The 12,358-nt window shown below is 57.6% G+C and overlaps 1 protein-coding gene across 5 annotated transcripts in view; it reads left to right on the forward strand.

The window, feature by feature from the left end:
- Window positions 1-3,147: 3,147 nt before the first annotated feature.
- The window catches only part of KCNC4 (potassium voltage-gated channel subfamily C member 4), a 46,157-nt gene continuing 36,946 nt past the window's right edge, over window positions 3,148-12,358 (forward strand). For 3 of the 5 annotated variants that reach the window (XM_027058385.2, XM_027058384.2, XM_027058383.2), the window contains exon 1: window positions 3,151-5,027. In XM_027058385.2, coding sequence (XP_026914186.2) covers window positions 4,338-5,027 — 690 coding nt within the window. In that variant the 5' untranslated portion in view covers window positions 3,151-4,337. Of the gene's footprint in view, window positions 5,028-12,358 lie in introns of all 5 variants that reach the window. The other 2 variants (XM_027058382.2, XM_053214585.1) reach the window with 2 other exon arrangements.

Below are 12,358 nucleotides of genomic sequence, written 5' to 3' on the forward strand. Positions count from 1 at the left end.
GGAAAGGATGCTGGCTCCTTGACCTGGGCCTCAGGGAGGAAGGGTCAGTCCCTGGCCAGAGCTGGAATGCCAAAAGGGGGTCATGTGAGTATCATTGGAGAGATCCTTGCTTGACAGCAGTGGGACTTGCTCCTAGGCCTGGAACCCTTCAACACAAGTGGAGTCCAAAGCAAGAAGACAGAGAGGATATTGGATGGCTCCTGTCACCCCACGGTGACTGAGCCCCACTCCAAGCCGCAGTAGGGAAAGGGGAAGGGCAAAGGGCTTTGATGTCAGGCTCTCCAGCTTTGGGTTGGCGGGGTCAGCCTCAGCTCTCAGAGACCAAGGGCCTTATTTGAAGGGCTATAGAAAGGCTTGCCAGCCCTCATCAGTGTCACCCTGGAAGCAGACATTGCCCTGTTTTCCTACACTTTTGCCACACCCTTTATTGCTGGTGAGGGAAGCCCACTGTGGCTGCCACTTTCGTGTGAACTAGCACCCAGATGGGTGCTCTTTTCTGACTGCTAGAAGAAACCACAGGGCCCAGGGAAGGAAGGTGGAGAAAAGGTGACACTAGAGGGAACTAGGCTTGTAGAATTAGGAATTTCCAAGCTATTTCAATCTTGCTTCAGCCTGCTGGTTATAGAGGTCTTGGAGGAATGGGAAAAGGCAAGAGAATGCAGGGTCCCCGATGGGAAACTGGAATTGACCAGAAGCCCAGAATCTGTCTTCACCCCAAGCCTTTAAACCCCTTTTCTCCTCATCCCCACAGGCCAGAGGTGCAATCAGGAGCAGGGACTCCTAGTACCACCAGGGGGTAGCACCCACCCATCCAGAGTAGGCCGTCACAGGGCCGGCTGGGGAGGGGGCTCTCATCTATCCTGGGCTCTGTACTTTGGGGAAACAGCATGAGCTCATGCACACAGAACCAACGGAGACAAGCCAGCTGCAACGTACTGAATCCCCCAGAAAATTCCAGAAAGGCTAGGTAACAGGTTAGCCCAGAGCTCTGGGATAAAACCTTCAGCAAAGTGGTGAGGACTGCTCTTCGGGGCCTCTGGCCTGAGGCTCAGTTCCCATCTTCAGGAGCTGGTCAGCGCGCTGAGTCAGGGACGCTACCCCCAGTGCACATTTACTCACTGCCTCTCCCAGGCTGGGCCCTCTGTCTTACCTGGCTCTTCCTGGGTTTCCCTACCCCTACGCCAGCTTCTTGACCTCCCCTCCAGGCCTTTTATTTCCCTGGCAGCTTTCTCCCTCCACCCGTCTCCCCACATGCTTATTACTGTCCACAAACATTGCAGAAGCCCCAAGAGGGCAGAGATTTGCTGGGATGAGGTTGGGGGCAGGGGCAGGTAGGGCTCTGTTTTATTCGTTGATTTCCATTGCCTGAACAGCTTCTGGCACACAGTAGGTACTCAAGAAATATTTACTGGATAAACAAATGACTCAGCTGTGGGATGCTAGGATGTTCGTTTGTTTGTTTTTCATTCCCCCCCCACCCCACTCCCACCAATTTCTCACTCTTTCTGGAATGACTGAGTTCAGCCAGCCTGAAAAATGCAAAGTGGGGGAGACCCCAAGGGAGTCTGCCAGGACACAACCAGATAGCACTTGAAAGCTATTCATCAGTCAATTCTTTAACATCCTTGCTATGGCTCTCCAGCTTCTGGACAGTCCCAGGTCTTCTCTTCCCAGTCACATTTGGGATATTTCTTCGTTGCTGCAGCAAACCCAAAGCCAGCCAAACTCTGAAATGCAGATATTAAGGACTGGACACAAAAGAGGTACCAGCAAATGTGTGTTTCTGGCTACAGTCCAGGATGGTACCCACCTCCTCTGCATATTAGTACGAATCACCAAAGACCACAGTTCCTTTGTTTTTCTGCCCTCATTAATGAGACTTTTGCTGACAATCCCTTGCATTTGCACTGAGCTTTTAACATTTCTTTGGAGCACACCAGGACGTTGTCTTGTTTTCCCACCGTAGCCAGGTACTACCTGATCTGGAAGTTGGATGGTACACAGGTATCCGAAGCAGGTGTCATCCCCTTGTATTTCTGCCTTAAAACCCTCCTTATATCATCCCGGTGGACATGGAGGCAGCCTGAAGCTGTAAAAAATGAGGATTAACTTAAAGATGTAGAAGAGGCTCTGGACTTAAAAACAAATAAAAACAAACGAATCTGGAAATTGCTCTTGGGATGAGGCCAGTAAGATCAGGTTGGTGCCTAATGTTTTGGGTATGGCAGCTTCTCAGTCACTTAGCAAACAGGTTCTCCAGGCAGGCAGTGTGGGAGGTATCAAGATGAAAAAGCAGTGCAGGCTGGAAAGACCTCAGGGTCAGAGAGGGGAGAGGAGACAAATTGCAATGAGTGAAACAACACTGAACCAGGAAGGAGTCACACGGCAGGACGGCAGGCTGCGGCCACTTTCTATGTGCTTTCAGGGCAACAAGGAGCCATGGCTTTAACCTAATGATCTTTCAGGACCACCCACTCCACACCCACAATAGTGCCAGAACTCTGGTTTTCTTCCACCCAGACCAGGAGTCAATTCTGCGCAAGGCCGCCAGGTCCCCCATTCCACCGCAGGCAGGGTCTTTGTTGACTGTGATAGAGGCTGGTATCGAGATCACAGTCATCTTGGGCCTAGTTGGGCCTCACAGGCGCAAGATGGGGGCGGGGTGGTCAGGAAGCCCCAACACGGTGTCTGGGACAGGAGGGGGCAGCCTCCTCCGCTCGACACTGTCTCTCCACCCCCTCTATTCCCCGTCCTCCAGTCCGCCGCAATGAAACCGCAACAAGGAGGGGGAGTTGACTAGAGCGGCCAGAAGGGGCGGGCGGAGGTTAGAGGTCAGGGGTCGCGAGCCCTTCGGTGTCCCAGGGGCTGCAGTGGGAGGAGCTGCGGGCTCGGGGAAGGCGGGGAGCCGGGCCGAAGGGGCGGAGGGGACGGTGGCGGACGCGCGCAGGGGCGGCGCGCTGGGCTGGGCGCTGGCGGTGAGGGGGTTACGCGCCTCGGCTCGGCTCGGCTCGGCTCAGCGGAGGAAGGCTGAGCCCCGCCGCCCGGGCCCTGCAGCGAGTCCGGTCGGCCCCGCGCCGCGCCCCGCCCACCCCGCCCAACGGAGGGCGCGCCCGGGCGAGGCGGGGCCGAGAAGAAAAGGCGCCACCAGAGAGTGGCATCAGCTACCAACGCCGGAGGGAGATCGAGAACCCCCTGGGCCCCAGCCCACCGGCGCCCAGGCTCCCCCGCCCTTAGGCCACCTTTCGCCCGCCTCCTGCCGCGAGCCAAGGCCGGCGCCCCGCCCGGAGATGGGCAGACGCGCGGATGGCGTGGTTCCCAGTGCCGCCAGATCGCTGGAGCCCGGCGCCGGGGCGCTGCGCTGAAGCTCTCGATCCGCGCTGCCTGGGAAGCCTGCAGGTGTCCTTGGCCGCTCGGCCGCCGGAGCCCAGAGCCCCGCGCCCCGGAGCGGCTCCGCCCCCCAGGCTCGGCGCTGCGCAGGACGCCCCGTCTGAGGCCCCCCCGCCCCAGCACGGCCCCCGCTGCGCAGCGCCAGCCCCGCGCCGCTCCTAGCCGCTGCCGAGCCGCGGACGCAGGACGGGAGGCTCGCTCCTGCGGGCGCGCTTGTTTTTCTGCGGCCGCCTCGCCCTGCGCAGCCCCCGCCCGCCTGAACGCCGCGCTCCGCTCAGCCCCGCCCGCCATCCGAGCCCTGAGCTGGATTTATGAATGGGGGGAAGAGGCCACATGCCGCCGCCGCCGCCTCGTGTTGACCGCAAGCAGCCCGGGCCCGCGGAGCTCCGCCGGCTGCCGTAAGAGCGTCGGCCCGGCCCCGGCAGCCGCTCCGAGGACTTGTTGCTGCTGCGCTGCCGCCGCCGCGGGGAAGCCGGCCGCTCCCGGGACTCGGGAGCCGGAGGGTGGCCCCTGTGAGTGAGTGTGAGCGCGCGCGCGCCCCAGACCTTCGCAGTGAGCCTGGACTGTGCGCTAACTCGCCTTTTGAGGGTGAAAGGGGGGGGCGTGTCCGGGGGCCCGAGCATCTGAGTGTCCAGTCCTAGCCGGGGAGCGTGAGGGCTTGTTCCTGCTTCCCCGGGCCCCTCGCTTGGGTCCTCGGCTCGCCTTTTCCCTCCTGCCTCCCTCGCCGGAGCTGCCTGCCCAAACCCCAACCACCTGTGCACCGGAGAAACCCAACTCCTCCTGCTCCGCGCCCCGGGGGGAGGCAGGGGCAGGGCCAAGCCGCAGAGGGGGCCGCCGCCGCCTCCTGCCTCCTCCTCGTCTCCTCCCCCTCCCCCGTCTGACGCTGCCTCCTTGGGAAGGGTGTTTGGAGGGCAGCGGCCGCCCCAAGCCGAAGCCCCGCAGCGCTTCTTATGATCAGCTCGGTGTGTGTCTCCTCCTACCGTGGGCGCAAGTCGGGGAACAAGCCTCCGTCCAAAACATGTCTGAAGGAGGAGATGGCCAAGGGCGAGGCGTCGGAGAAGATCATCATCAACGTGGGCGGCACGCGACATGAGACCTACCGCAGCACCCTGCGCACCCTACCGGGCACCCGCCTCGCCTGGCTGGCGGATCCCGACGGCGGGGGCCGGCCCGAGTCCGATGGCGGCGGTGCAGGCAGCAGCGGCAGCAGCGGCGGCGGCAGCGGCGGCGGGAGCTGCGAGTTCTTCTTCGACCGGCACCCGGGCGTCTTTGCTTACGTGCTCAACTACTACCGCACCGGCAAGCTGCACTGCCCCGCCGACGTGTGTGGGCCGCTCTTCGAGGAGGAGCTCACTTTCTGGGGCATCGACGAGACCGACGTGGAGCCCTGCTGCTGGATGACCTACCGGCAGCACCGCGATGCCGAAGAGGCGCTCGATATCTTCGAGAGCCCGGACGGAGGCGGCGGTGGCGCAGGGACCGGCGACGAGGCCGGCGATGATGAGCGGGAGCTTGCCCTGCAGCGCCTGGGGCCCCATGAGGGAGGTGCAGGCCCCGGCGCGGGGTCGGGGGGCTGCCGTGGCTGGCAGCCCCGCATGTGGGCGCTCTTCGAAGATCCCTACTCCTCCCGGGCGGCCAGGGTGAGTGACAGGAGCCTGAGCCTCCTCTCGGGTGTGTAAGTACCCGTGGTGGTGGGGATGGGGGCCGGGAGGAGCGGGCTGGGCCGAGACTGACTTACCTTTACCACTGCCTCCCTCCCAATTCCCTCTGTCTTCCATGGAACCCCAGGGGACTCACCCCCCTCCCCCGCCCCCTCACCCCCCCCCCCCCCCCACACACACACACATACCCTCTCTCCTGCACGCCTCATCAGGAGATTGCACGCACTTGACTTACTACTTGGACCTAATCCCAGCTGCCTGCTTTGCCGCATCCCCTCCGAGGGAGTGGGTTGCCCTTAGCTGAGCTCTTCCTCCCCCTTCTCTGCACAGGCTGCCTCTCTTCATTTACCCCCCACTCCTCCACAGGGCCAGCGGCCTGGAGAGCTGGAATTAGGCCTCCTGCCTGAGTCAGGGTTTGGGGGAAGAAAACTGGGTGTGCTAAGCGCCTACTCTGTGGCAGGCCCATGTGTTAGCTTCTTCCATGGGTGCCACCTCCTTTAAATGCTCTGGGCAGCCGGGTATGCTGTGAAGTATGAGTTCTGTAGAGGGACACCAGCTCCAGCCCAGGCAGGGCTGGGACCGGAATGCAGGCCTCTCATCCAGGTTTCTGGTGAGCCCTTTTTTCAGGGAGATAAGTCAAGATGTCTGCCCCTTGCCATGCCCCTAAGGCTTCCTGGTCACCTGGGATGTCTTGGCTTCAGTTAGACAGGAAGGGCCTAATGTTCTGGGTGATGCAGGCTCCCGCGGTCAGTGGCCAGCCACAGGCTGCCTGTGATGATCCCAAATTTGTTGCCACTTCTTTTGTTCCTGCTGCGGCACAGATTGGCTTCCCAGAAAGCCCTGGTTCGGGTTACTGCCTGAAATGGGTATGTGGGGGGAGAAGAGGGTGGCATAGATCTAGTCCTATCCCACCACCTCCTCCTCAAGTCAGTCCAGTTTCTCCCACCCCCCTTAGGTGAAAGGGATTGGAGGGATGGGGATATACTTGGACGGCTTAAAAAAAAAAAAAAAAACAACCATGAAGGATGGCTTCAGATTCTTTAGAGAGAGAGAGAGAGAACCCCGGAGGCTGGTGCCTGGCTTCATGGCTGGCAGCCTAAAGCCTGGCTGTTCCTCACCTCTGGCATCCCAAGTCATCCTATTAATGAGTCTCAGAGCCCTTGCCACCCTCCCTGGCCCCTCCTGTGCTGGGCCTCAACCAGGTCATGGAAGGGAAAGTTCCACTTCCCCACCCAGGGGAGGGCAGGAGGCTGGGAAGTGGGGCTGCAGGGCGGGCCAGGCTGGTGTTAATGCTAGACCAGGGCAGACACATCCCCGGCCTGGGAGGAACAGAGGTCTTGGTGGCCAAGGCATCCCAGGGCAGCCCCCGGAAGTCAGACCCCTTTGTCAGGACTGAGAGGGAAGTTGGGGCCAGGAGCTGCCTTTGTTTCTTCCCTACAGCCCTTAGATCAGCCCAGATGACGCCCTGGCCTGGGTCTGCTGTGAGTTCTGGGGGCTTCTCATGCAGTTCACTAACCCTGCCAGTGTCTGCTGTTGGCTGTGGGTACTAGGGGAGAGCAACAGGTACAGGCTAATCCAGTCTCTTTTTAAGTTGGGGCTGTGGGGAAGCAGTAGATTTGGCTTCCTAGAAATGGGGAAAGGGGACAAGGCAGGGAGGCAGAAATGAAATGATCTGGTTAGGGGAGCTAGGTCCTGTTCCTGAGCATTCTGGGGCCTCTGGGGAACTTTTCATCTCTGCTTCTTCTGTCTTGGATTCCAAGGGGCTGTGCCATATATGAGTTTACCTTCTGCTCAACAAACCCCAGGGTCGGCCGGCCTGGGGGCTCGTTGAATAAATGCAGAGCCTAGTTGACCTCTTGAGTTTCTCCAGGAGCCCAAGATACTTGCCCGTTTGATGTGGAATCACATCCGCCAAGGCATTCCAGCCGAGGCCAGGAGTTCGGGGCCGGGCAGGGTTAATTTTAATACTGAAGCAATGAAGAAACCACGATCCAGAGGTGTTCGATGCCGTCAAAGACACTTAAGGGCAGAGCAGGAACCTCCCTTAGATTCCAACTTTCTGGTCGGTAACACTGATGTGAACAGCTATGTGGAGCTTAATGGCACTCATGCCAAAAGTGGACTTGCTTCCTGCTGAGGAGCACCAGGCAGAAGCAAGCCTTCAATTCAGCTGTTCCTGGGACAGACAAGTGAGAATACATAATTGTTAAAAAATTGCTAATGGCTTTTGGTTTGAGTATGCCATGCAGGTACTTACATTAATCTCTAGTCCTCCCGATAAACTTAACGGTGGAGATCTCCTCCCCATTCAGTAGATTGGGCCTGTGAGAGGGTAAACATCTTGCCTGAGATGACACAGCCAGATAGTGGCGTGCTGTGAGTCAAAGCCCCTGCTCCTCCGATTGCAACATGTTCTTTCCACTGAACGAGGCTGTTTTGGAGGTGAAGGGGTGGTTTGTTTCTTATTCTGGCCTGGAAGGTGTTCTGAGGTTCTGTACTTCCTGTGGATGACATCAGAAAACCCAGGGGCAGATGGGGACATCAGCAGGGACATTTACTCTGCCACCCCTCAAGGTCTAAGGGCCTGGGGCGTAGGCGATCTGGGGCCGTGCCCTCCTCACTCTGTTTACCCGCGGCCAATAACACTGCCCTTCCAGCAAGTATTGTCCACTGGGTCTGTGCATACCCTCCCTACTCGGGGCCTGCAGCATCAGCCGTGGGCGTGGGGTGCCCACTGAAGGCCAGTAGGGCAGAGGGGCAGGGCCCGCCCCAGGCGTCAGTTTGCACCCAGCTGGCCAGTTGGTTAGAGTGTTATGACAAGAGCAAAACAGATACAAACGGAAAGTGAACTCAACTGATTGTGGAGCCTGTTGCGTAGCTACTGGCCTGGCCCGCAGAGCTGTTCCCATTCAGGCAGGCTCTAGGTCGGTCAGGGTGCTCACCCCTGCTCCCCTCACGGTGGCCAGGCCCGTGGCGGCGCTTTGGTGGCTCTCTTTCTGTGGCCTGGTGTGGGAAAGCAGGCATGGGGCAGGCTGGTCCTGTCCCCACCTGCCCAGCGCCCACAGTCCCAGCCTCAGCCACAGCCAGGGTGGCTTGCCAGACTGAGGGGGACCAGCAGGGTTTTGGCAGCAAGGAGGTTGGTAGAATAAGACCTTCCTTATTTGCTGAGGGCACACAGGAGGCCCGAGGAACGGGACCCTAGGACACTCCCCTCCCTTCACTCCCAACCTCTTGAGGACCCAGGGGTTAGACTGACTTCAGCTGTTATCAGTCCTGTTAGGAACGATAGTGGTTTGGAGCACCTGGGTGGCTCAGTTGGTTAAGCGTGCAACTCGATTTCGGCTCAGGTCATGATCTTACGGTTTGTGAGTTCAAGCCCCCATTGAGCTCCACGCTGGCAGCACGAAGCCTGGTTGCCTCTCTCTGCCCTCTCCCCTGCTCATGCTCTCTCTCCCTCCCTGAAAATAAATAAAACTTAAAAACAATAAAAAAAAAAAAAAAGGAGGATAGTCGTTCTCCTTTGGCTAAATCAGTACCTGGATTCGTTTTCCCATAATGTTCCCCTTCCGAGTAGAGGATGTGGCCCAAGGATCCCTGCTGTCCCAGGAAGGCAGCTGGAGCTGGGTTTTCACTGAGCACCCACTGCGTATCAGGTCACTTTTGCTTTGTTCTAGTATCTCGTCTGGCCTCTGTGAGGCAGGGATCATTAACCTCAGTCTACACTGAGGGAAACTGAGGCCCAGAGGGGCTTGCTCACACAGCTGGTGGTTGCACTAGGCTCCAAACCCAGATCTTGTGAACCCACGTCTGTGCTTGTGCCACAGCTTCAGCCGCCTCCTGTGCCTTCTTGCCTGGAAAAGGCCTCTGACTTTAGGGGGCCCCAGAGGGGGCCTTCTGCTCTCCTGCCATCCCTCCCTTCACTTCCTCCTCTGAACTAAAGCTCCCATCCCCTCACTCCCTAGAATTGCTCACATCTGAGCTTGCTCTCCGTTTTTTCTCACTGTGGGACTCGCATAGAACAAAAAGAAAGGGGACTTAGTTACGAGAGGTGACGAGGTGTCCCCTGGCCCGGCAGAGGAGTGAAATGGAGGCCTTCTTGGAAGAAAACGCAGAGCTCTGTTCCTACTTATCCTTTCTGAAGGCCCCCCCAGCTTCTCTGACATGGGCATTGACTGGGACTAGCTGGGTGGTGGGCAGGACCCCCTGGTCCCAAGCTGGCTGGGCTAGGGAGAGCCAAGAAGCCAAGCCTGGGAGGCTCGGTGCCCTGGCCTGTCCCCCAACCCTGTCCCGAGGCAGCCTCCCAGTCTCTTCCTGGGTCTGTTTTGTGTTTTTCTTTTTTGTTCTGAACAGACCAACATTTGCCTCTGAACATCTTGTCTCTGGATAATGAGGTGTTTCTGTTTGTCACCATTTGGGGTGGGGTGTAAAGTGGGGGAGGGGCTGAAATAAACTTGGGCTATTTTGGGGAGATGAGGGAAGAATGGGCAGGAACAGAGCCAGGCATTTGGGCCTTGGGAACGGGGAGCCCCCAGGCTCCTTGCCTCCGCCCGTGGACATTGTCCTGCCCTCACTCCAAACCCGGTGTGCTGGGCACCCAGCCTACCACAGCCTCTGGCCCAGCTCCCTGCTAGGGTTTTTTGGGTTTTTCTCAGGCTGGGTGATGTTTACCCAGCCTCTGGCAGGGGGCCCCATCAAGCAGTGGTCTTGGCCCACCCTGGAAAGCCACAGAGTCTGAGAGCCCATGTGCCTGGAGGTATTCCTGGGCATTTCGGTCACCTCTAGCCCGAGTTAGTGGGGCTGGCCACGTCTCCTCCTCGTGACAGGTTCCCCAGGACCTGGAGAGGAAGTAGGCAGTCCCCTTGCCTCCAGTCATTCAGAAAACATTTATTGGGAACTTATCACATGCCGGACACCAGGCTGGGCCCTGTAAATACAGAGACGAGTCAGACATGGTCCCTGTTCCTGAAGGGAGCTAGGTCAGGTGGAGTCGGTGGCAGTTGAAGGAAATTGGGTGACAAGAAATAGTAATAACACAAGATGGATCATGAGAGGTGCCACAGTACTCTTAAAGAATAAAGCCCCACAGGAGGTGAGAGGAAAAAGCCATAAATCCCACCTCTGTGTGAAGTGAAGCGAGGTGGGGGGATGGTTGCCCGGCAGGGAAGCCTCAAGGAGGAAATAGAAGTTAAGCTGGATAGGCCCTGCAGGATAATGACTTAGCTCTCTTAAATAATTTTTAGAAGGAGGCAGGCTATAAATAAATATATAAATAAATAAAATAAATGTTCACCGTGAGTAGTGCTTTAACCATGCGGAGTTAGGGAAGGGGCGAATTTTCTGGCCAGGCGACCGGCCCCGGCAGAGATAGGACAGCACGGAACACAGATAGGCAACAGCCAGGAATCGCATTTGGCTGGGCACATTCCTGGCCGGCGATCTGGGCTGGACTGAATTCCTTCTGGGGCCGGACTCATCAGCTCCCGGCAGCCCAGAGGCCCTGAGAAGCCCCATGTGCTGGCTTGGCAGAAGGGGGGCATAGGTGGCGGCGGGCTGTGGCCCCTGGAACCAGGATAGGAAGTCCCAGGGCCAGGGTCTGCTCCCAGGGGAGCCCATGAAAGGAGAGGAACAGGGGTCGCTAGGCTGATACCTGCACTTTGAGGCCCTCACTCAGGGGCCTAGGGACAGCTCAGAGATGCTTTGCCTGACACGTTGTCTCTCTTTTCCTGCCTCTGAGCCCGCAGGGCTGCTCGCTCCTTTTACAGCGCTGCCTGGGCTCTAGGGCCTCACTTCCCCGGAAGCCTCAGCGCCTCATCCCATCCCCACCGATCTTCTCTGCAAGTGTCTTTGGCTGTGTTCTCAGATTTCTCTTCTCCTACACTTCATCCTTAATATAGGTTTTGGGCATGAGTCTTCTTATGTTTATCGGTCCATCTGTCTCCTTGGCCCTTTCTCCTTGGGCCCCCCTCCCCTGCCCCCGCTGATTGTATTCAGTTCCCAATGACTGGTGTCTGTCACCTCCCCCCTACACCCCCCCCCCCCCCGACCCAGCCTGTGCCAGATTCTTGAGACACTCTAGGCTCTGTGCTGAGTTTTACAAATATCATTTCTTTTAATCCTCAAAACAGCCCTATAAAGTGGGTACTGTTCTCATCCCCCTCAATACATCAAGCACTCTGTAGCCTCAGGTGCTTTGCAGTGCCTGTTCCCTCTGCCTCTCCAGGTATCCTGGATCTTCATATAACTCACTTCCTCACTCCTTCAGGTCTCTGCTTAGATGTGTCACCTTGGCATCGAGGTCTTGCCTAATCACCCTATTTGAAATAGGTCTCTCCGCTCACCTGGGTGGCTTAGTCGGTTAAGCGTCCAACTCTTAATCTCGGCTCAGGTCATGATCTCATGGTTCGTGGGTTCGAGCCCTGCATAGGGCTCTGCGCTGACAGTACGGAGCCTGCTTAGGATTCTCTCGCGCTCTCTGCCCCTCCCCAACTTGCGCGTGCACGTGCTCTTTCTCTCTCTCAAAACAAATTGAAAAAAAAATAGTTTAGAAAGAAAATGAAATAGTTCCCTCCTCCTCATACTCTACCTCCTTTCCTCTTTATTTTTCTTCCTAACACTTACACCATCTGGCATACTATGTATTTGCTTATTTGTTGATGGTTTCCTTCTCCTAGAATGTAAGGCCTAAGGGGCGGGGGTGTTTGTTTTGTTTCCTGCTGTTCCCCAGCGCCCAGAACAGTGCCTGGCACATAGTAGGCCATTTTATGGGCAAAGATCTCCATTTTATGGGCAAAGACCCTAAGGCTTAGAGAGGTTAAGAAATTTGCCTAAGGTCTCTCAGGCAGTGAGTAGCAGAGACCAGCTTGTACCCAGAAGCACGTGACTTGAGATTCCTACCATCGGCAGTTTTAGGATGAGCTTGGTGAAGGAGGCTGATAACAGGGCTGACTCACCAGCCAAAACACCTGGGTCTCCGGACAGGTGGGTCCCCCACAGGCTACAGCCGGCCTGTGTGTGGGGAGCCCATGGAGCAGGAAGCTGGAAGGGGCGGTGCTTTCCAGCACAGAGGCTCGGAACCTCCTGTCCAGGGTGGTGAGACCCTCCCGCATCCTTCCAGCGGGGAGGAGCGTAGCTGCTGGCCAAACCAGATCACATAAGCAATTTTCCGATTGGGCAGTTTTGACTTCCAGCAGAATCTATGTCCCGTGTCCTCAGGTAGCATGGGAAGAACTGACATCTTCCACCATGGGAACCGGGGCAAGTCCCTTCTCCCCAGGCCTCGGTTTCTTTGGTTGCAAAACTAGCAGAAAGGG

The sequence above is a fragment of the Acinonyx jubatus genome, chromosome C1 (assembly GCF_027475565.1).
Source record: "Acinonyx jubatus isolate Ajub_Pintada_27869175 chromosome C1, VMU_Ajub_asm_v1.0, whole genome shotgun sequence".
In the NCBI taxonomy this organism is placed as follows: Eukaryota; Metazoa; Chordata; class Mammalia; order Carnivora; family Felidae; genus Acinonyx; species Acinonyx jubatus.